The 24,448-nt window shown below is 40.2% G+C and overlaps 1 protein-coding gene across 1 annotated transcript in view; it reads left to right on the top strand.

Moving 5' to 3' along the window:
* Window positions 1–24,448, top strand: part of LOC147708131 (two pore calcium channel protein 1-like) — a 531,957-nt gene that overhangs the window by 340,540 nt on the left and 166,969 nt on the right. The window contains exons 9-11 of the mRNA XM_086926891.1: window positions 1,712–1,913; window positions 2,047–2,191; window positions 17,874–18,059. Of these exons, the coding sequence (XP_086783017.1) occupies window positions 1,712–1,913; window positions 2,047–2,191; window positions 17,874–18,059 (533 nt within the window). The remainder of the gene's footprint in view (window positions 1–1,711; window positions 1,914–2,046; window positions 2,192–17,873; window positions 18,060–24,448) is intronic.

The raw sequence follows: 24,448 nt of genomic DNA, 5'->3' as shown, positions 1-24,448 counted from the left end.
TCCATAACTGTCTTGTGTGAATGTCATTACCCTGTACAAGATGGGGGAACAGTCTGAGTATTCCAGTTTCATATAACCCTTCTATCGCTCCTGCTTCGATTTATGGAGGTGCTTGTCCTAGGTCCATTTAAACTGGGTAGACCATCGATCAGGACACTGGGAGTGTAGGCTACTTCTAAACACATTTTCCTTAAGCTCCCACTCCAACAATATCTAGCTGATCTCATAAATCAGGGTAGCTTTCATATTTTGCTCTTTGCATTAACAAACGATCCAGCAAGTTCACTGATGCAAATGCTCGCTTTCACCGTTTCAGTATCCTGTGATGATGGGCCTTAAATCATCCAGCCAAGACTGCTCCTGCTCCAAGAAAGCACTAGTAAAGCTGTCCTGGAATGATGGGAAGAAGCACAATAGGAGCAGGAAGGAGAGCTATGCCACATACAAAGTGATGAAGCAAAGGCACCCGGACACAAGAATCTCCTCAAGGCCACGGACATCATAAACCCACTGTAGCTCTACTGTAATAAAGTAAAGCTCACCATCTGGAACTTCCAACCCTTGCTTCCAGTCGAGCGAGTCGAAGTGTACGTTGGGCTATTCTATGCTTATTGGAGTTCCAGAATGAATCCATCAGAATAAAGTCCTTAAACAGTGAAATGGGTAGAAACAGAGGCAAGTGGGCAAAATAGTTTAGCAAAAGAAACATTGCCTTTGCCAATGCTATTCTTACCTTAACCAATAAGAGCAAAGACTCCTAGAATCCAATACAACTTCTAGCAGATGCATATGCCTTCTTAATATTACCAGTTATGTATCAACACCAGTAAGTAGCTTTATATCTTAAATCCAAAAATACAGACGTGAATATCTAAAACAGGCAAACACTTCATACTAACATGTTCACTGCATCACCAAATTCTGATAATACTCCTGTCTGTTTGTACGCTGAACCCAGGACTCTGAGCTTACCTTGGCCACATAGAATTTGAATCAATGCAACATGGAAAGAGAAAACAAACCCTTTCCTCTCCTTTTCTTGATTAGATAAGTCAATTGTGATAATCTTTCGACAAATCGGGAGCCAGCATAGAGATCATGACCCCCGCTGAGAGGCACATTACTTCATTTGAGCCTTATGTCCGGCACTACACACTTCAATTTTCAATTATTCTTAGTCTTAAATACTGTGATTCTTCTTTGAGAATGAAACAATGATCCTTTGTAAAAGTTGTGGATTGAACAATCTTATGCGAAAAATTTATATTTTTAAAAAAATTTCTTTATAGGGTTGTGTCATAGGGTTTTTAGAATATCCTTCTCCTCGCTATTGTTCACATAAAATATAACTTGTTACACTAAAAGTTTATTTTCATTGAATGGAACCTGTAAATCTCAGGCTGATACATGGTAGTGAGCTTTGGTAGAATTCACCATAAAGCAGAATGTTTAACATGTACATTTCTAAAAAATAATAGTGTTTAAGAATAATCTTGTTACTGTGTGGAAATATTTATGTTACTCTTGAAGGATTCAGAGAAAGGGATCATAATAGAAAAATATTACTAGAAGACAAATTAAAATACTCTGTTGTCTAGAAATGTAAATTGCTTCCTGTTCCGGAGTATACAGATTAATGTGTAACTTTGTAGCCTGGTGGGAAAGAAGAGATAAACCATGCATAACCTCATATGTTGCACCTTGTTTCTAGAATGAAATTCGCAAAATGGCTTACATGAAGCATCGCAAGATGGTGGATGCCTTCAACATTCTAAAGGTCAAAGAGGGCCAAGAGTTTGTTATTAAGCATGCGCAGTGGAACCGGCTGGTGAAATTAGTTGCTCCAGATATCAGCAATTCTCACAGAGAGCTTCTGTTGAGGGTCTCTGATGATGAGCAGAAGGGTTACATCGGTGAGTGGTGTTAACATATTGAGACAGTTATGTTGTTCACTTTGCTATGGATCTGGGTATGGGTAATGTTGACTAGATGTTTCAGTTGATGGCATCTCACTGTGTTTGTTAAAATATTGTTTTTTCAATGCAGGCATGAAATCTTTTGTACGGCTTGCTGATCTCCTTAATATAAAAGTTATAACCATGAAATCACGAATGCATCCCTTAGAACGCTGGATGCCTTATTTATACAAGTCTCGAATCAGTCTGCTAATACGGCGCATGGTAAAGCACAAGTAAGTGGAATTGGGATTTACATTGAATCAAATAATTAATTTCAATTTATTGTTTCATGATATTCCATAAACTCTTGCTATTACACCACACACAGCTACCCCCATCAAATATACTTCAGTGCCATCAACAGCCTTTTATCCAAGTTTTTGGAATGATACACTACAACTTGATACTCCATTCCAACCCCTTCGCACCACAATAAAAAAAAGATAGCATTAGCACAAAAAATGTAATACTTGTTACCACAGCTTTTAACATATGTCTTTATTTTCCTTAATGTTGCTCTTATTTTATTTGGAAACTGTAATTTTTTCAGTGCCATATTGAAAATGTGTCTGGTCGATGACATTCTCAGTTTATCTTCTACCTACAGTTAGATAGCTTGATTTAAAATTATATTTGTGTACCTCACTTGAACACAGGCGCACATACCTTTGAATAAAGGTGTACATTTCAGTTTTTGTAATCACAAAATGTGAATTTACGCTCATACGTGAATTTGCTCACACATGATACTTCATCTGTATGGTGTGATGCCCTGTATAGACAAGGAGTGAGTTGGGAGCATTTCAGGACAGGAAGGTTCGCTTCATTGGGACCACAGCCACAGCCTGGGCATTTACGGGCATTCAGAAAGGTTCTTGCCCTGAATACTGTCGGAGATTTAATCTAGTCAAGGCAGAGTAAATCTTAAACCAGAGAATGAATCGGGATGAAAAGGATAACATTGATGCAGGTGTTTCCATGGCATATCTTTCTGACGGCAAACAAAAGTTAGTTAATACAAGTGCACTTGGGGGCACAGTTAAACATCTGCTAATGTACTCTTACCACATGTATTGTTTTGAAAATATTTGGGTTGGTGGAATTTGGAATTCCCAGAACTACCCCTGGGGGTCCTTGGCAGTCACAGCTTCCCAGGATTGCTTTGTGAATTTAAAAAAATGTGATATATACTCTAAGTTTAATCATAACGTTACATAGGAACATTTCAGATTGTTTTCTGTTTTTGGAGACTCGGCCCAGAATGTCTAGAGGAAACACTTTGTGCAATATTCTCCTTCAAAATGTCGACAGAATGTGCTGGCAAATGTTTACTGTTACAAACAAAGAAAACGAAATAAAGAGGATTTAAAAACACTTTATGAAATGTTACAACCCATTTACCGCATGCAGATGTAGTTTAGTGACATCAGTTTTTATGATACATTGAGTAGGAACAGTCACGGGTCTCTCCCACTTTGCTGTTTATGAGAAACTGAGTGACCTTTAACAGTGCACTCCCTTCCCCGTTTCCCTCCAGATTTAGATGTTGGTAAGCAGATTGATTATGAAATATTGATTTGCCCTTTTGAGACTTTTGTGGTGTCCCAGAGAGCATCTCTAATCGTTGCTACCACTTGCATCCCATGAGGCGTTGTGCACCATCTACCTACATGAGGAATGTCCCACCCTAGGATCCCTCCAACAGTCCACCGCAAATACTTAATGAAGTCCTGGTGCCCACTCTTACAGAGGATCAAGCAACCATCACTTAAGATGGCAGCAGCACCATCGTCTCACCATAGGTTTCCCGCAGACATCTTTGTCTCCTCAGTGCTAAGTCTCTGGTTCACGGGTGTCAGGCAGGTGCTAGCAGCACGGGCTACCTGCACTTTGGTTTCGACCTTCATTTGTCTTCTCCCAGCCTGTCATAGTTCTTGATTTTAACAATCACTTTCACAACAGTGTTTAATTGCTGCTCGCCCATTAAACTGAAATCCTGTGATTATTTCTACTGAAGTCAATTCATGTCCCTTCTAGTTACGCAAATGCATTTTTAGAAACAGTACTTGTGTGTAAGGCTTCAGGTTTGGATGCCTGATGGGAGAATTATTTGGCTGCTCTTATCTGAAAGAAATCTTAATTTCTTGAAAAGAGGAGAGATCAATCAGAAAATAATTTTAATCTTTTGCAACATTTCCTCACTAATCAATCAATCAGGATTTTTAAAGCGCGGCTAAGTACACAGTAGGGTATGCAGGAGCTTCCAGGCATATCCATAGAAACACCCGCTGTGGTTTCTTCATGAGTGCTGGGGAGCAATATTGGTGATTTTTTTTTAAAGAAATTACTTTTGGTGCGGTCCTTGTTAGAGAACAGCATTTGCCTTTCATTTGAAATGTCAACACCTTTATATTCATTTTGGATTCCAATATGTGTGCCTTGTCTAGCATGATAATGATAATCCTGTTTTATGGCGTAAATGGTGTCACATTTTTTATCATCACCATGAGCAATGAAGGGGATTTGAAGCAAGAAATGATTTTACACTTAGTATTAAATGCTTCTCTTTTTTTATTTTACTCTAATGGCACATGTCATTTAAAAATTCTATTATGTTGCCCACTTATAGAGTGAGGGGTAATTGGTGTATGTCAAATGATTAATCAGTGCTCGAATATAGCAAAGAGTGCCTGCCTCCAACTGGAATTCTAGCTCATCAGGAAATACCACCAAGACTGAATAGTTAAATCTATGATTTACCATGGCGGTCTCAATTTTCTTAGACCCTACTAGCACAATAGAATGGTCTTCACATTTTCAAGATCCTGATCTGTTGGAGCAGTGGATGGGTGCTATCAAACTTTCCAAGTTAAGTTGATCATACCCATGTTTTCAGATCCAATGTAATTATGTGAGCTTCCACTTGAGACTGGCATTGGCAATGTGGGTGGAGCATGAATTCAGTAACAAGCTGGTATCAATTTCACTATTGTTTTTGACAATTATTTATTTTCCTCCTGCGGTCATGTGTGGCATGTCAACTACTGATTTCTTCTGTCTTTATTCATGATAGCTTCACTTTGGTCTTACAAGGTGTAGGCAAAAAGGTTCCTAGAAATGCTCAGCCTCAGTGCCACGTTCTTTCTGTCCTATTGCTACTTAAGCTTTATATTTGGGGAAGGGGGCAAATAATGTTTTAAATTATTACTCCCACATAGAGAGAAAAGCGCCTTTTGTATATGCAGATTGAGTAAATAAATATGTGCATGCATACAATGAGCTGAACATCTGAAATGGTGTTTCTTCTCATAAGTGCCCGGTTGCAAAATGTGCTCATTGAGGAAGACCATTGGTGGGGTAGGGGAGGATCCTGCTGAATTATAAGGAATGTGAGGAAATGTGCTTTTCTTCACATTTTATTTCCCTTTACCAGCTTCCTGTAATAAATGGCTGAGGCAGGGAAATGAGCAATGCTGAACGAACATAAACGCCCTTTGTCACAGTGTATGCCCCATTTATTTCACTGCTTTTCTAATCCATGAGCAGTCAAGCACATAATTATATTGCTACCTGTAATTTAGGGCTTGCAGTGGAATTCCATGCATTGCAATGTGGTTAGACTTGTCAGTCCTAAGGTGGTCTTCTCCCAAACATTTTGCCTTACTCTGATCTCGTTTTTGTTGGCTGTAGGACTCTGTGCCCTTTACCACAGCTAACCAATTCTAAAGTACGTATGCTAACTCCTTGAAATATAGTAACAAACGCTTGTCCCTAATTGGCATGTTTAATTTACATATAAGTCACTAGTAAAGTGTAAAAAGATGGATATGTACTTTTAAGTTTTACAAGTCCTGATAGTGAAAAAAGAGTTTTGGAGTTTTTAAAATCTATTCAAAGGCCTGCTCCCCATAGGATAACATTGGAGTTACCATAGTACATTTATTAAAGATATCTGCCAAATGGATAAACACTTCATATTTGGGGTCTTTGGAACCGTAATGAAAAATCCTTTTTATGGTTAAGTTGGATTTTGAATTACATTTTGAAAATGCCACTTTTAGAAAGCATTTTCCTGCCTTAGCCATTTAGGGCCCCATGCATCAAACCAAATCTGCCCGTTTGTGACCGGTATTTTTGCATTTGGGATGCATCATCCCAAATGCAAAAATCGCAACTCAAGGAATCGCAAAAATTGCGATTACTTAAATTGCGATCGCATTTAAGGAAATCAATCCAACTTAAGTTTATGGTAATTTGTGTTTGCTTTGAAAAATGCACTAAAGTGCATTTTTCAAAGTCACATTTTACACAGACACATGCCCTTGGGGCATGTGTGTGTGCAACATGTGGAAAAAGAGGAATTTCAGGGGGTGCAACAGGGTATCCTTTTGGAACCCTTGCACCCTTCAAAATTGCATGCGCAATTTGCGAGTATCTATGGAGTACTCGCAAATTGTGCATGCAATTCCTATGGGCCTCAAGGACCATAGGTATGAATGGGAATCAATTCCTTAATTGCGACTCACAATTTGCGAGTCGTAATTAACGAATTTGAGAGAAAGCACATTTTTTTGCGATTCTTACATGCATTGCATTTTGCAATTTCTAAATAACAAATCCGTAAAATTCGCTATTTAGGACACACCATTCAAGTTTTGCCAACCTCTGCTTACAGATGAATCGCCTAAGTAAAGATTGCAACGCGTGTTCGGCTTTCACCCTGAAAACGTTGAAGGTAAGAGAGAGGCAGAGAAGAGCCAACTACACCATGCAAAGCCAGAATGCAGTACCATCGCTATGAGACATGGGATTCTCAAGTGAGGAAGAGTACAATGTTGCAAAAGGTCCAGAAGGCGAAACAGAAATGGACATCCAAGTCGTCAAGGTCGAAAAGAAGACTTTGAGAAAGGCAAGAGAACCATTGTCCTCTAAGAAAGTAGACGAGTCCAGGAAAAAAGTACTCAAGGGCCTCGAAGGGAACATCTGCTTCGAAGCACTCGATGTTTGCAGTTGCGTCCCAAAAGAAACACTTGATATGATCCTTAGACAAGGACCCCATAATGGCTAAGACCCTCGAGAAATCAAGGAAAAGATGCATTGACATCAAAACAAGAGAGGTCAAAAGCCAAGAAACCAGGCTGGATACCCACTTCGGTGCAGAAGACGCCATCAACTACGAAGAGAAGAGCAGAAAGTCTAAACTCCGAAACGCACGCTTCGGAGAACAAGAAGAAAAAGAACAGACTGGAGGCAGAAATGGCCAGTATTTTGCAATGAAAAAAGGAGTTTGACAACCGCTTCAAGAAATTCAAAATGTCACTGTAAAGCTTGACGGAAAAAGAAAAAATCGTCAAAGATTTAGAGCCTCTGGTGACTCTAGAACCTTTCGAGGAACAGGAAGAAGAGTTCTTTTTCGAGGAAGACGAAGAACAAACCTATCTGGAAACTAAAACCTCTGAGGTTCAAGAACTTCAATGGCAAGACCTCCACACAGACTCACCAGAGGAAGTTGTGGACACCTATCCTTCGAGGCCTTCACCATCAGACAACATTGGTATGTACAAGCAGATCACCAAGAAGACTTCAGAAACCTATGGGGTACAACTGGAAGAGGAAAGACCACAATAGTGTTTTTTACTTAAAACATTAATGCCTACACAATAAAGGAACTAATTACCTCCTGTGCTGCCAAGTCTGCTGGACCAAGAAAAAGAGGAGTTTAAAGAGCCTGCCACATGTAAGGCAGCCACGCCTAGGGGAGAGAAAATATAAACACTCCTCCAAGGACCCTATTTACATCAAGGAATCAGTAACAGTTGACTCCATCATAACAGCCACAGCCAGGAAAAAGGCTAATGTACCTACCATTACTGGTCCACCACCGGACGAGGAAAGCAAAAGAATGGACCTTATGGGGAGAAAGGTCGAGAGAAGTGCAGCAAACCAATGGCCATCGCCAATTCCAATGCCTTGCTTAACAGACATGCATACCAACACTGGTATGAGGTAGGGGTTCTACTGAAACACCTCCCAGAACAATACCAAAAGTGAGCAAGCCACTTAGTAGAGGAGGGGAGGAATATACCAAATACATGCTTAAAATCTGCCCTAGATGCCCCGAAACATCAAGCAGGCAAATGATGATTGGCATCACAGAAAGAAGACATGCAGGACTGCGGATCTCAGGATTCAATCCAGAGGTGCAGAACAGCATTCTGAATGCACCGTTCAGTGGGGAACAGCTTTTTGTAAGCGTTGTGGATGACACACTGAACTAATAAAAGAAAGACAATGAAACAGCAAGGTTTATGGGAGCACTACAATTCAGAGGTAACATGCGTAGAGGAACCACCCCCTCAAGGAGGCCAGCGGGGAGAGGAAACCACCACCCCACAACCTCACATCAAACTTACCAACAAGGTTACCAAGGGGGAAACCAAGGGCAACAACAAGGACAGCAACAAAATTGGCAATACCAACAGGGAACACAATCCTTTCGAGGACCCCCAGTGGGAGATGCCTTCCACAAAGAAGGGGAGCACCCACAACATCTAAATGACTGCATTGCAGGCACGACATACACTCCAGAAAGATCACGGAGTGTGCACACAAGGAGACAAAGACAGCTAACAAACAAATATTTACTCCAACATTTTACAGCAGTAGGAAAAAACTTCCTCCAAAAAGGGATAGAGATCACCTCGGACAAACGGATCTTAAACATAATACAGTACGGATACTGCATAGAACTTGTCAAACCACCTCCAAACAAAAGCCCAAGGAGGAAAGTACATTCCTTTTTTAATTTTTAGATTTTTATTTTCAGAGCCAGTAAAAAAAAGAAAAGAAAAGCAGTCATAATACAGAGTACAGATTCAAATTGTCAAGTAAACAAATGAGAAGAAGAAAACAAAATAAAAAACAAGAAAAACAAAGTATACATGTAAGTGGACAACATAGCCGTAAGCAATTCTAATAAATATGCGGTTAAACCCCATTTTTCCACCTTATTAGAGGCCGCCATATCACCTCTCCACGCTTAGCGGCTTTGGGTCCTCAAGTGGCATAAATAGCATTCTCAAGATTAAAGATCGCAAGTAGACGTGCGAGCCACATTTGAAAATTTGGAGGCTCGTTGTCTTTCCACCTTGCTACCAATATAATTCTAAAGACAGCGGTTCCAATAAATAAGTGTTTCCTCGTTTCATTTTAAATTAAGTGAATTATCGTATCCAAGCACATATAATGTGGGAGATTCAGGAACTTTGTAACCAAACACCTCTTCCCAGAAATCGGATATCATTCTTTTAACAATAGTTAATTCTCTGCATTCGCTAAACATGTGGATTAGTGTTGCTGGGCCAAGGAGGCATCTAGGACAGTGATCGTTCTCTCTCTTACCCCAGGCAAATAGCTTTGCTGGAGTGTAATAGAGACTGAAGATAGTTTTGTACATCTGAGCTTTAAGGCTAGATGACAAGAGAAGACAGTCCGTTAATTCTAGGGTTCTATCGATATCAATATCTGGATTCGCGAGTTTGTCTGCCCAGGTTACTTCTGTTTTTTCTAGATCGTCTTGGAGTTTTGCCATAAACAGCAGTAGATTGAACCGATTCTAGTTGTTTTTCTAGCAATAGCCTCGACGATATCAATTGTTCCCTTGCAGAGGCGGGGTGATTTTGCTTTAAGTATGGTATATACTTGGACAAATTTAATGTAGTCGGCGTTAGACAATTGATATTTTGTCTGTAGATCTCTAAATGTAGTTTCGGAATTTTGCAACAAAAAGTCCCCAATAGTATTAATTCCTAATGATTCCCATTTTTTTGAAATTACATCAAACCCAAGACCCAAAAATAGATTAGAGTGCCAGAGAGGGGTATTTCTATTTATTGTGGGTATCTGCGTATATTTTGTCATTTTAGTCCATATTAGCCAAGCATTGGAGATAGTTTTAAATTTAGTCTTTTTGTAGTAGCTTGTTTCCACTTGCCTCAAAAAAAGGCCCTTAGCTATCTGCCCTAGTGCTAACTCATAGATTGACGGAGTCAGTATAGCTTCGGTGTCATCTGAAGGGGATATAGAGTATAGAAGTGGACTCATATTTCTCTCATTTGTTGGAGAAATGAGGCCCAAAAATAGAATAACATAATTGGGATCGCTAGTCCTTCCCTATTTTGGGGGAGTGAGAGAAGTTTGAGGGACCTCCTAATCTTACCCTGCTGCCACATGAACTTTGACATGAGAGATTCAAGAGTTTTTAAAATATTCTCTTCAAGGATCAATGGGATAGCTCGAAAGAGGTACAAAGCTCTTGGGAGGGCATTCATTTTTAGAAAGTTACCCCTACCGATGATTGAAAGTTGTAAGTTGTTTACATGGTCAAGATCTTTCCTGATATGATTCAATAATGGCTTGTAGTTAATTTTAGGAATAAGTTTGACATCTGGAAAAATGCTAATGCCCAGGTATGTAGCTTTATTAGCTCTCCTATAGTCTGTACAGATCGTATTATCTGTACAGAGCAAAATTGTCTTCCCTTTATTTAAGGAATATCCCGAGTAGTATCCATACGTATTTGTTAGATTTTCTATTTCTGTCATTGATTCTCTGGGATCAGGTGTAAACATAGCAATGTCGTCGGCATAAGCCAAAACCTTGGTTTCAAATTGACCAGTTATTACAGGTGTAATTATTTGATCTTCCAGGAATTTTAGGATAAGGGGATTTATGTATAGAGCAAATAGAATTGGCGAGCACGGGCATCCTTGCCTTGTACCACTTGATAGTACCTGATTCAGAGCCCATAATCTGTAGTTTTGCCGTTGGGCTGCTATACATAGCTTTGATGGATTTAGTAAATTTAGGGCCGAAATTATTTTGTTCAAGGACTGCCCAGAGGAAGTTCCAAGAAACACGATCGAAGGCCTTTTCTGCATCAAGTAGGATCATCGACATCTGGCCCCCGTTGCAGCCATGATATCAAAAAGGGCAATAGTCCTACGGGTATGGTCAGTGGTTCCTTTTCCTGGAATAAATCCATGCTGCAACGGGGAGACCAGACGTTCGATGACCCTACCGAGCTGAATGGCCATAACTTTGGCATATAATTTGGAGTCCGAATTAATTAACGAGATTGGACGATAGGATGTGAGTTTGTCTGGGGGTTTCCCTTTTTTAGGAAAAACAATAATATTTGGCTCCTTCCATGAAGCTGGAGGGTTACCGCACCATTGGATCCCGAGAAACAAATCAAGGATAAGAGGTCCGATATGCTGGCTCAAAATCTTATACAGTTCTAGGGGACTTTGGCCGGGCCTGCCGCTTTTCCGGAGGAAAGTGAGGACAGAGCAAGCTGTACTTCCGCTAGGGTAATTTCCTTTTCAAGATCTTCGCAGGTAATCCTATCTAAAATACTAAATGCCTCAGGGTTATTAAGAAGGTTGCTCAAATAACTATTTTGTTTGTCCCTGTTTACTGTTATATCGTCCTGATATAGATTGTGATAATATTGCTGATATGCATGAATTATATTGGAGGTCTGCGTAAATATCTGCCCTCTTACTCGTATAGCGGCTATAGTATTGGATACGTTTTTATGGCGGGTATACAGTGCTTAGTGTTTGCCGGCCCTTTCACCGTTTTCGTATAACTCCTTCTGGTGTACTTTAAATGTTTCAGCAGCTTTTTGGCCAAGCCCTGAGTTAAGTTCAGATTTTAACACTAGAAGTTTATACATAGCATTTTTCCCGTCAGTTCCTTGTGATATTTGTATAATGTGATCTTCCTCTGCCCTTGCCAGCTCCTGAACTTTCTGGCTATATTCATTATTCCTTTGTTTCCGTGCTCTAGCTTGAAAGCTCATTGTCTCACCTCTTAGTGCGGCTTTGAAACAATCCCACACCACATTCCTTGAGGCACTATACTGGTTAATATAAAAAAATTATTGGGTCCATCTAACAATGTGATTAATGTAGGCTTTATTGACGAGGAGTTTGCGGTCAAACGTCCAGGCCTGGTGCGTTCTAGTTGTAGTTGAAATACTGATTGTGAGAATTAATGCATTATGGTCGGATATGACTTTTGGAAGTTTGAGAATCGTGGCTTGCAAGGCTAGATCAGATGATAAAAACATGTAATCTATCCAAAAGTGCTTGCGATGAGGGGAGGAAAAATATGTATATCCAGGATCTGGGTGATTCTTGGTGTTCCACATATCAACCAGGCCCAGGCTGCCCATAAGCCTGCTAATCGCCCTAAAAACTCGTGGCTTACGTCCAGTATAGTTTAAGTGTGGGTGTTTATTACTTGTTAGATCGAGCGAGATGTTAAGATCCCCACACATGATAAGCGGCCCCTGCCAATCTGCAAGTTCGAGCTAGAGTTTCTCGAAAATAGTGGGGTCATCCTGATTAGACCCATATACATAGTATGGTGCATAGGGCGGTTTTAAGTAGCATTTTCGGTAAGAGTTCATTTTTAGTCTTACTCATGCTGTGGTAAGGCTCCCGTTATTGATAATTCATATTTCAATCACTGTATTTGATTTATCTTTTTAAAATCACTTTCTGCAGCCGAGGGCTCCTCTGTTTTGTAATTTAGCCCCCGGTTTGATTTTAAGTTGTCCTGTAGAGCTCTTTTCAAAGCGGTCTTTCTTTGACAAATTCTTTCCAACTTTTGATCTGTCTTGTTCTCTCTCTGTCACGCCCTCTTCCTCTCTTTCCTCTCCCTCTCTCTGTTTCTAATGCACTGATCTGACGTTGAAAGGGCTGTAGTTTTTCCTTATGTTATTTTTAACTTGCCTCTCAGCACTATAATCTTTACCAAATATCCATTGGAATGAGTAACATTCTTATCTATTTTAGCCTGTAAATTCTCTTGTGTGTGTGTGCTCATTCATTGTATGGATTTTTTATGTCCTCATACATTACTTGTAAATGTTGATACTTGTGTCCCGTCATATTCAGCCTGATTCATCAAGCCGAAATCGGCTCGCAAAGGGCCAGATTCTGAGAGGCTGGCCATTTGCGAGCGCTATTTTTGCATTTGGGATTCATCATCCCAAATGCAAAAATCGGTAATAGCGATGTCGCAATTTTGCGAGGAATTACATTTAAGGAATCTCTATTTGAGATTCCTTAAATGCAATTCATCATCCATTTAAAAATTGCGAATTCGCAATTTCGGCCCGCTATTTACACCGAGGTCAAACCTCGTGGTAAATAGCGAAAACTTAGAAAAATGCTTTTAAAAGCATTTTTCTAAGTTGCATGTTGCACACACACGTCTTTTGGACATGTGTGTGCGCAACACCTGTTTCAATGTGCATTTAAGGGGTGCTACAGGGTGTCCTTTGGACACCCCTGGCACCCTTAAAATCGCTATCTTATTTGCGATTAGCTAATTGCTAATCGCAAATAAGGAATACTCCCCATTCATTCCTATGGGCATTTTTGGCCCATAGGAATTAATGGGGAGTTATTCCTTATTTGCGATTAGCAATTTGCTAATCGCAAATAAGGATTGTGTAGGAATCGCAAATCTTTTTGCGATTCCTACATGAATCCCATTTTGCGAGTCTGTAATAGCGATTCCTTATGAATCGCTATTATAGACTCGCAAAACGGGTCTATGATGAATCAGGCTGTTAGTTATCTATTTTCTCAGTACATTTTCATGCAGGTTCCCAGCAGTATTTTCTTTTCCCATTTTTTTGGTCTAGGCTACAGGCCGCTTTCACTGTTTATAGGGAGACCAGTTGTTTGCAATACGTAACAAATATTTAGAATGGGCTTTGGAGCAGCTCTTTGTTTATATTTAGATGGATTTGATGCCAATTTAAGTAGTCTGCTCCCGATTTGATGACCTTTCTCCCTATTTTTGTGTTTGTCCCACCTAGGAGCATTTAGGTATCACTGTGTTCTGATTTCATGAGTTGAATCCTTCCACTTCACACTTGAGGGGACATTTTTATTTTACATTTAGCACTCCATTGAAGTGCCTGTGTTTCCTAGCTCTCTTACCACTCTTCCCCTAGGTGTGCTATATTATCATCTCCCCACACCACTTTCTGATACTGTTCACCTGGCTCCCCATCCCGCTACCAAACATTCTGTATGTTAAAAAAAAATATTTAGATTTATTTACTTCTTAATTTTCAGCAAAGTACTGCCAAGCAACTTGTTTTCTTCTTTGTGCTTTGTACAACTTGATTTAAAATATTTTAGATATCTCCGTATAACATGCTATCTGCCATGCTGAATCGTAATATTAACAAGCATTTGCAATGCACTAGGTCTCGCATTAGTAACATTTAGAGCTATTGGTGTTGCAAATGATAATGTTTTTTTTGTGTGAAATAATATCCCAGCAGTAGCATACGTTTTGAAACAAAATCCAATAAGAAAGGAAAGGGTGCAGTACCACAGGCTGTTACTAGGTGTATGTGTTAACCCTTGAGTGATGGTCTCCACTGTGCCACAAATCCCATTTCAGTCCACAACCATATTGGTTGGAAGTCTGTACACCAAACAGGGATGCCAAAGTCCTGTCAGAAAACGTATGCAGGACACCTCAACTATACAATTTAGCAACATCGATAATCCCCACACAGGTCCATACAGATATGTCTATGCGTCATACTATTTTAGTAGACTGAGGTTAGATCCCCTAACAGCAATCGCGAGCAGATTGATTGACTCTCATTCGTTCTTTTTAGAAACCTTCACCTGAGGCATGTATTGTCAAGCAGCACCACCAATAAAACCATGGGTCACACACTGTTCATGAAAAACATTTTCTCTGTCAGATAGCCATTATGTACACGAATTGGAGCTCTGCAGGAAAAAGGTGACCACTTTCCTCTTGTTCTCACTACATATCAGGCAAGTGAGGAGAGGGTTCAATACTTCAAAGAAGGATGACTTAATTATGATCGTCACATTCCCAACATAATAAAGGTGGTGAGGCCAGACTAACGGTTTAGCCAAAACCAGCCACACAACAATAGGAACTTCCTTTGAAAGAAATCTCATTGGGTGCCTCTGTCTAAGGCAGGGGGCTGCCCTCCTGGATTTAGTGGCTACAGTGGGCCAACAGTGGCTCTGCTCATGAGCATGAAACAGCAGTGACTGTTCTAGTTAAACCACAGCCCAAAGCTCCAACTCCAATCTGCTCCCAAGCCGAGTTTGCAATATACGGTCAACTAGGCAGAGGCCTAAAGTCAGATTTAAGCAGGATTTCTCAGTACAAGAGATGGCCTGTAGGAGGTCCAACTCTGCGGTCCTTGGGTATGTTGGGTCCTGCACATCAGGCACACACTTGGCATAAAAAAGAAAGGGGCCGCGGGTCACCAGATCGATCCGTTCATGGTAGGTGCACCTGAGGAGCAGATCTGGGTGGATCTCCTAAGCAGCATTCTCTATTTTACGCAATAGCATGCCTAATGCAAGCCTGTCTGCTCCCAGCTGGGACTAGTGGCCAGAACACCTGCCCGTGTTAGCAGAGAAAGAGTAAGGTATTCAGCTGACGAGCTATTGCCGTTAAATCTCACTGCAGGCAGGGCCTGTATGCACACAACTAAACCTTGCAACACCAACCTGATATGTAGGGAGTGTAAATTTAATGTGGATAGCTCAAAAACAGTTAATATCCACCATAGACCAGAAGAAGGAGGGGTACATGACCAACAATGTCAGGTGTATCTGCTCTACTCCAGGTCACTAGCAAAGCTCAACCTTGATCTCTTGACTTTTCTAGAGGACAAGGAACCGGTAGCCATGTTCCGGATCGAAACCCAGCTCAATGAGGACTCTATGCCTGAAATTGAAATGACCCTTCCCCAGGGCAATTGCCAGGTGTAACCGTGAAGAAAGTAGAAGCGGAGTGGGAGTAGCCATCATTTACAACGAATGGAAAGGGGAATTTGACCGCATTTCAAACCAGGGGGTGCAAGTGCCTATTGTTTTCTATGGAACTCTCTTCACAATTTTCACATATTCCAGTTTATTATTATACCGCCCACCAGCCTCTGCCATGGAGGGTCAGCAGCCCTAATTTGAATAGATTTGAGTGTGGCCTTTGATACCGTCTCCCACCCAGTACTGGTTAGAAGGCTGGAAGAAGCAGGCATTTCCAGGACAGCATTAAAATGACTGACCTCTTTCCTCCAAAATAGGACTTTCCAAGTATGTGAAGAAGCCACCCAGTCCAAAATTCACTTTCTAAAATGCTGCCTGCCTCAAGGCTGCTCTTTAAGCCCTCTTTGTTCAAGTGGATGGCTACAAGCAGTCTGAAATTAAATGGGAAAAAGACTGAAGTTCTATTGGGAGGAAACAATCCCGCCAGGTGGATGGAGCTGAACTGGCTAGACTTCTAGGCACTGAACCCAACTCTAGATTGGAGGTCAAGCGTTTAGGCTTCTAGATCGATAACAAGCTTTTGATGGACGTCCAAGCCAAGAAATTGACTTTAATCTGTTTTGGCATACTCAGGACACTGAGAACACCTTTGAGATGGCTGCCAGAACCCTCACTTAGAGTGGTGGTGCAAGGCTTTGTATTGTCAAGGAACTCCGTATATTTGGGAAGTCCCAAGTCCATTGTGAAAAGATTCCAGGTAATGCAAAATGCTGCAGCCTAAATTTTATTTAAAAAAAAAAAACTAAGCATCAATCAGCTACCCGTGGCCCTGGCAACCTTACACTGGCTCCCAGTGCTCAAAATAATTCAGTTTAAGGTACTTTGCACAAAAGTGGCTCTGGCTTATACAAAGATTGTTTGCACCTTTACAATCATATGAGAACATTGCGCTCCACAAACCAGCAACTGTTCATAATCCCTTGAACTAAGAAAAACAGGGGAGGAGGGCGCTCATTCACTTTCCTCTCTCCCAAGCTCTGGAACACTTTTCCACTGGAATAAAGAAGACTGGTGTCTGAATTAAAATTCAGAAAATCTTTCAAACTGTCCTTTTTAGCTAATATGCTTGCCCTAGGCTATGCAACCTGAACACTGTCATAGCACATGGAGGCCCTTCTGGGTAGCCATGTGCTTTACAAATCTGCATGAATAGAATAGAATATTGCCCACACTGTCAGCATTGGCGCTCCTACCCAGGGGCATCGAGCCGCACTGTCATCTGTGTTTGGAAGTGTTGAATTATTGGGCCAGTCAGGAGTTGAATACTGACAGTAGGAATTTATGATAGTCAAGGGGTATATAATTAATATGAAAATCATGGAATGACAATAAGGTGGCTAGCTTGGAATAACTCAGGCAAGAATTTGGTTTGCTTATTGGAGGTTGTGTTGGTTACATTTTTGCTAGATGGTTGCCTGTTTATAATGATTTGATTCTGGAATGAGTAGTTCAGGATAATTTTTAGGACTTCTTTGGAAGGAAAGTCTTTCATATTTTATATAAATGTCATCAAATTAATACGTTCTTAGAATTTACTGATGATGAAATTAGCAATTGGGATGCAATTAGTAGCTGTTTGTAATCTATTGCCAAATGAGAGTCTTTGCTTCATACGTTGCTCGCATGTTCCTTGGAGTAATAATATTGAAAGAAGCTTTTGCCAGATTCAGTATTGTTGGCTTGTGCGATTTTAAGATGGAACATAAGCTGATTATCTTTGATGGGTTATTTCACAATAAGGATAATCAGCCAGTTTGGAAAATATGATTTGTTAAAGCCTTGATCCAGGCAATCAGTCAGAGTTCATTAGACTATGAGTCATTTAGAAGACATGTTTATGACAAAGAACCATTTGATGCATGGTGATTGTATAAACACTTTACAGTTGCAATGTAATTGGTTTTTCTGTGTTAATTATTTGCATATTTGTGGTGCTTAAATCAACTCTTAAATCCAGTATGCCACAAGCCAATCACTTGTATTTTTCTTCTTTCAGGTCGTTTGTGTATGCCTATGATGTGATCATTCTTGTAAATGCGATTTTCATCGCTCTGGATGAAAGAAATCCTTTAATTTCTTATGCTGAATGGGCATTCCTTTCTTTATATATTCTTGAAATACTTCTGAAGCTGTATACATATGAACCAAAGACATTTTTTGCAAGAAATCAGTTTTGGAACTGGTAAGAGTAACTTTATTTTCTCTTGTTTTACTTTGGTGTATGGTATCAAACATTGAAAGTGTTATTAGACCTTGTGGTTACTGTCTTTTAAAAAGTTGAATTATTTTATTGATTTATGTAGAATTTATTTTAAATGTGAATCTAGTGTGGGCAACAGAGACTGATGACATTATTATTATTTTTTATAAATAATTACTGCAAGTATATTTAACAACTGTATCAATGTGGTCATTGTTATTGGTCTATTTTCTATTTGTGTTTGTGATTATTCATATTTTACTTACTATTTCTGGTTATTACGAATACTTAAAAATGTGTAACATAAAAAGTTGTCATAATATTGATTCCCCGTTGTTTCCTTCATGAACTATTTTCTCCCAGGTATAAAGTCTCCTGAAAAAAATCTGGTATGAAAAAAATATTTTAAACATATTTAACACTGCACTGTGAAATGCCTTTACAACACTTTCTTTCCTCTTTCATTATACCCTCAGACTGGCCTCCAGGATGTGATGTAGGCCTCATCAAAGTAGCATTCTGTTTCCTCAAACTACTTTTTTTCCCTTAAAATGTTTAGATCATAGCTGACTTTGATGAGCAGAGATTTCCAACCAAAATTTGAATCTTATTACTTGAGAAAATAGGCATGAAATAGCATATCAAATATAGCCAATTCACACAGTTAATATTTCTATTTTTATAGTAGGAACTTAACTGCGATTTATCAACAGTTGACTTTCATAATCACTGTTTGTAATCTTCAGATATCTAAAAACAGATGATACCATGTGTTACTGTTTAATAAAAAAAAGGATTTGGAGTTTGGTAACAGCTTATAGTTTTCATGATGTTCTTCCCTCTCTCATAATAGCATATTTCTTCTCATCGTCTTTGAGAAAACGTATATTATGTTTGCCAAACTATTTTATTGAGTTTTTAAACAACCAGACACACCATGACATATCAATAATTTGTGCTATTACATCAAAATAGATAACACCCAGCACAGTTAAAACAACAAAGTGAATGGCACAGCCATTCTTAAATGCTTAGGCAGTTGTGCAGGAAAGTAGAATACAAATAAATCTAGACTAAATATTCAGAAATCTTATCTGAAGGCTCCCAATTTCAGAGAACGCATCAAAAAACAGTTTTGCAGCACATTAGATGTTTTATCATGACATTGTAGCCCCCTGCTTAGGGATATAGCACTTGTTATAGGCAGTCTATCTGAGTTATAGCCCAAAGCAGGAGACACCTATCTGGGCGCGTGAAAGTCTTTAAGACCTCTTATTCCCAAAATAATAGATTCCTTGATTGCAGGTGGATTCTATCATGTCTGTTAGAACATACTATAATCATGCCTTCAAATTAAATATAAAAAAATAATCTAGTGGCATTGTCAACTGTAGAGCCATTGCCATCTTGCCCGTCCTGCTTATAATGTTAGAGGATCATTACAAAAGCCAATCTCCCTCTTAGATGAATGACATTTAGACATACCCTTAGCCTTATGTCAGTTCTTATGGACACAGAAAAACATTTTTGATGACTGCAGGGAAAGGATAGCAGTATATTGTGATATTTTCATGGAAGTTTCTTCTTTCAGTGTTGATGATATAATGGTTTACTTTGTCCTGGGCGCTGGGTGCTCAGTCTGTTAATCTCTAATTAAACTCCAGTCAGTTTAACCTTTTGAGGATGCAAAATATCATCTTGACCCTCCACATTAACACTGTGTACAATTTACCACCTTCACTACCATCCTTGAGAAGACATTTGCAGAATCACTATGTCAAGTTTGGTCATTACTTGCTCATGAAATATGAGAAAAGAGCTCCTTAAAATAAACACTTCTAAATGTTCACAACTATTTCATAGAACAGTGTCAAAATGAATAAAAAAAATAAGTGGCATAATAACTGCAATATACAACTAATATAACTTCAATAATTATTTTTCTTCATTGAATCCCATATTCTTTAGTAATTGGCCTAGCCCATTGCATAACAGAGGGAGAATGTATAATTGAATTTCTTACAAGCAATGCATCATGAAGCAGAGTTAAGATAGCCGTAGATGACATAGTTCACCTTCTTAAGTCTTTAGTTTGTGCAGTTCCTTGTTTGCCTGATATCTGCCCATTGACTCCTGGAAAACAAAAAAGAAAAGTATCTAAATAGACGGATGTTTTAAAAAAAAAAAAACACTGACATTCACCAGTTATTGTTTACAGACCGAACTATAACTCCCCCTCCACGCACGTTTTACATCACTGATGACTTGTTAAATAACATCATTGATGGCATCGCTTATATTGTAATTGATGACATCACTGATGACACCAAAATTATATACAACAAGGAGTGACTGAGTCTACACATGGGGGTCCATAGCATGGAAATAGTGTAAGCCCTAGATGCAGGTCACATATTTTTTTCAATACATTTTCAGTATTTAAATTTAAAAAACTTAGATCTTATTACCACACGTTACTATAACATCACTTTAACCTGTGTTTTTTCATGCAATATTAGAGAATCAGCCAACTTCCCCAATACATGAGACATTTAGCAGTGCACAGCTGGGGTTTGGTGGCAGGGCCTAACCTATGTCCAGGCCCTGCAGCAAAAACCTTTGCTGCACCCAACCTTTGGCTGGGCACAGCAGGAGGATTGGCTGCCGGGCCCAGCACCTATTTTAACTGCGGTCACCCCACCTAGCCATAGATGCCCAACGCCCTGCTGCGTACAGCCTAGGGCCAAGCTTTTGGCAGGGTACAGCAGTGCATTGGTTATGTGCCCAACCCAACTCAAGTGGCTAACACCCACTGCGCATAGTCTATGCCCTACACAGTGGCAATTGACTGCATGGTCTGGTGATCACTATTTTTTAAACATTTTTGGTACAGCAGTATTGGTACAAGTACTGCCACCTTGGTACCACAGTGGATGCCCGGCTGGATCCTGCTGTAGCAGGGGCTAGTACCTGCACCCTGAATATTTTTTTTTTACTTTTTAAATTAAGGAAGTGATTTTTTCGAGATCTTCCCACACCCACATTGCCTGGGGGGACAGGGTCTGCCTACCCTGCCCTCTTATGGGCTTTCTAATAAAATCTAGTTTGGCGAGTGAGGCGAGAACAGTGTACAAGGCTGCATGACTTATAGTAATTTCAAAGTGATGTGTTAAGTTACAATGTAAGTTATAAGTAACACTGTATATATGGGTGGGCGACTTATAGTAATGTGAAGGTGAGGGTGCGTAAATTGTAAATCGAAGTTATAACTATAACTTTAGAATTTTTAATGTTTATGCCGTTTAAGTATGGTTTGTATAACTTTTATGTAACGTTTGGTGTGTTTGTGTAATATATATCTATATATAAAGTGATGGTTGCCTTGGGTAATAATAGTTAGGACCACTTTTTCATTTGTTTTGCTCATAAGTTTGATGCAGTTTGACAAGTCTTCATGAAACTTTCCAAAAACAATGTTCTTTCCCCTCAGCTCTTAACTTGAAAGTTTTGAGATTATTCATTAAGCTGGAGCAGAGAAAAAGGGGGAGCCCCAAAACCCTTTTTTCCCAAAAAAACTCCATAAGAAAATTAGACGCAGCTACAGCCCAAACAGCTTTTGCACCACATTTGGCAGAAAGTCAGACCTTTGTCCAGAAAGCATGATTTTTGAGATTTGGTGTAAATCCGTTCAAGAGTTTATATAACACACCACAGAGGATCCAGGGAGCCAACAGATTTATTTATTTATTTATGCGATTTTTATATAGCGCAAACTTTACCCGAAGGCGTCAGAGCGCTTTACATAAGAACCAGTTGAGGAACATAAGGACTTAGGATTACATGCGTTACATAAAGGATACAAACAGAAAAAATTGCAAATGTACGAGATGTAAAGTCACACAAGAAGGAGATACAAATGAATATACTCTAAGTGTCACATAGGAATGGTAGATAGTACAAAGGTCTACTGCATATACTAGTGATTAGAGTTATCTCTATATACATAGAGAAGGGATATGACTGGATATACTATAAGGGTCACATAGGAATGGTAGGTAGTACAAAGGTCAACCGCATATACTAGTGATTAGAGTTATCTCTATATACATAGAGAAGGGATATGACTGTATATACTATAAGGGTCACATAGGAATGGTAGAGAGCACAGCGGTCTACTGAATATACTAGTGATTAGAGTTGTCAATATATACACACATAGTAGATTTTCTCAGGCAGCGTTCCATTAAGTGGGGTCAGAGGGGGGACGCAGGCACAGCCCCAAGGGAGGGTGGGAGGGATACAAGGGTATGGAGAAAAGGCAAAACAGAAAAGGGAAGAAACATTTGAAGATCGTCAAGGGGGAAACTAGGGAGAAGGGTACAAGACTAGGGAATGGACAAGATGGTGGGTCAGGGTACAGAGAAAAACAGCCGAGAGCAGCAGTAAAATGGTGGCCAGGACAGCGAAAAAGTAAAGAAGTCCATGAGAGTCACATAGGAATGGTAGAGAGTACAAAGGTCTACTGCATGTACTAGTGATTAGAGTTATCTCTATATGCAGAAAAGCAGAGTTCCATTAGGTGGGGTCGGAGGGGGGATGCAGTCACAGCACCAAGGGAGGGACAGAGAAGGGCAGGAAAGTGAGACAAACCAGAGAGGGGAGCAGATAGTAATGAGTAAGACAGCGAGGAGTGTGTCAGAGGCAGCAGGAGAGACAATAGAAAGGTCGTTAGGACAGAGGGGGAGGCCAGAGATCGCTAAAGTGGCGGATCGCTAAAGTGGCGGAGGAGAAAGGTAGAAGAAGAAGCGAGTCATAAAAAGAAGATGAGGTCTGATTGTCTGCCAACACATCAACAAAGATGTGGCAGGAGCCATCTTAGGACTCGGGACTAAGGGCCTCATTACGATGGCTGAAGGACTGCCACCCACAGTGAAGTACCGAAAATTATTTACCACCTCCCAATTATAATTATATTCACAACCAATCCCATGCCCATTACCAATAATCAGTCAGTTGGCAGTGTAGAAGGTCCAAGCATTTATTATAACAAACAAACTCTGCCAGAGGAGCTCCTTGCGATCTAACCCCACGAGGTCCGCCAAGAAGACTGCTGGCACACTGTCAGAACATCATATATATACAGTTGCATTTGCAGAATCATTGCCCAAGATGGAAAAATACAAGTTGGTACAGGTTGGTACAAAAAGGAAAGGCCTTATATGGCAAACAAAGGGCTCTTGGTTTAGCTCATCCTAGATTAGCAAGGTCGGACGGGTGACTCCCTTCTGCCAGCTCCGAGACAGTCCGCCCGCACCCCTCCCGGAATGTGCTTATCAGGTCTTCTCCTGCTACCTACAACCTTGACGGGCCTAACGAGCTGAAACAGCAGTTCTGCAACAGTTGAGCTATTTCTCAGGAGAACGAGTTTGGTGCAAGGAATGAATGGGGTCGGCTAATGTAAGACTTCGAGCGAGGCCACAAAATGGCGTCGGTCGAGTCAAGTGAGTGTAAAATACAAAAAGCGGTGCAAGCTAGAAATCTAAAATACTGCAATACAAAATTATGCTAATGTTTGCGTGCGTATGCTAAAACATTTAGATACATCATGCTAATCTTAAGATATCGATTATAGGCGCATAACCGAAAATCGATTCCGGTTCCTCAAACCCTCCTTTTAGCGTGGTGTAGCTAAATACGGAGACAGGCATTAGTCTCTGAAAATCTCCTCATTAATGGCCATCAATTCATGAATCTCTTTTTGCAGCATCTGAAGTTTGGCGGGGACTGGGGTAGGCACGCACATCGTTGTAAGTCTGGAGGCACAATAGGTGCAGCAGGCCGGGCCACATTGCATCAGGACGCAGCAGGTAAAGATAATACCGGCTGCTCCGCCCAAAATCAATAACAACTTCCATCCCCAGGTGGACAGGAGCCCCCAGAACCAACCCGACAGTGACCAGGACCCATTATCAGTATGCATTTCAGAGGCTATGCTATGCAGCTTTTGAATGGCTAGATGAACGGAGGGGGCGGAGTCTGGAATATATACGCAGCAAGAGCTGCCAATCAAGCGGCATGCTCCGCCTCGATCAGCCAAGATAACGTCCAAAACCATCCGGTTTTGGAGCGCAACAAGCCTAGTCGCCTGAAGCTCAACAGTTAGGTTGGCTAGGATGTCAGTAGTTATGTTAATGACATTTTCCACTATCCTTGACAGTCTCCTGATTTCTCGGCTATTAAATATGGGTCCCCAGAATGGCACTAAACCTTTGCTAAAATCAGTGAATTGTTGCAAAGAGGTGTCGGCCTGATCGACTTCGGACTTGACAAGCTGCCTACGTCGTCTATTGGGTACAGCAGTTGGTGCTGTG

Source organism: Lissotriton vulgaris, chromosome 6, assembly GCF_964263255.1.
Source record: "Lissotriton vulgaris chromosome 6, aLisVul1.2, whole genome shotgun sequence".
Taxonomy (NCBI): domain Eukaryota; kingdom Metazoa; phylum Chordata; class Amphibia; order Caudata; family Salamandridae; genus Lissotriton; species Lissotriton vulgaris.
This window is presented reverse-complemented; position numbering and strand designations above follow the sequence as displayed.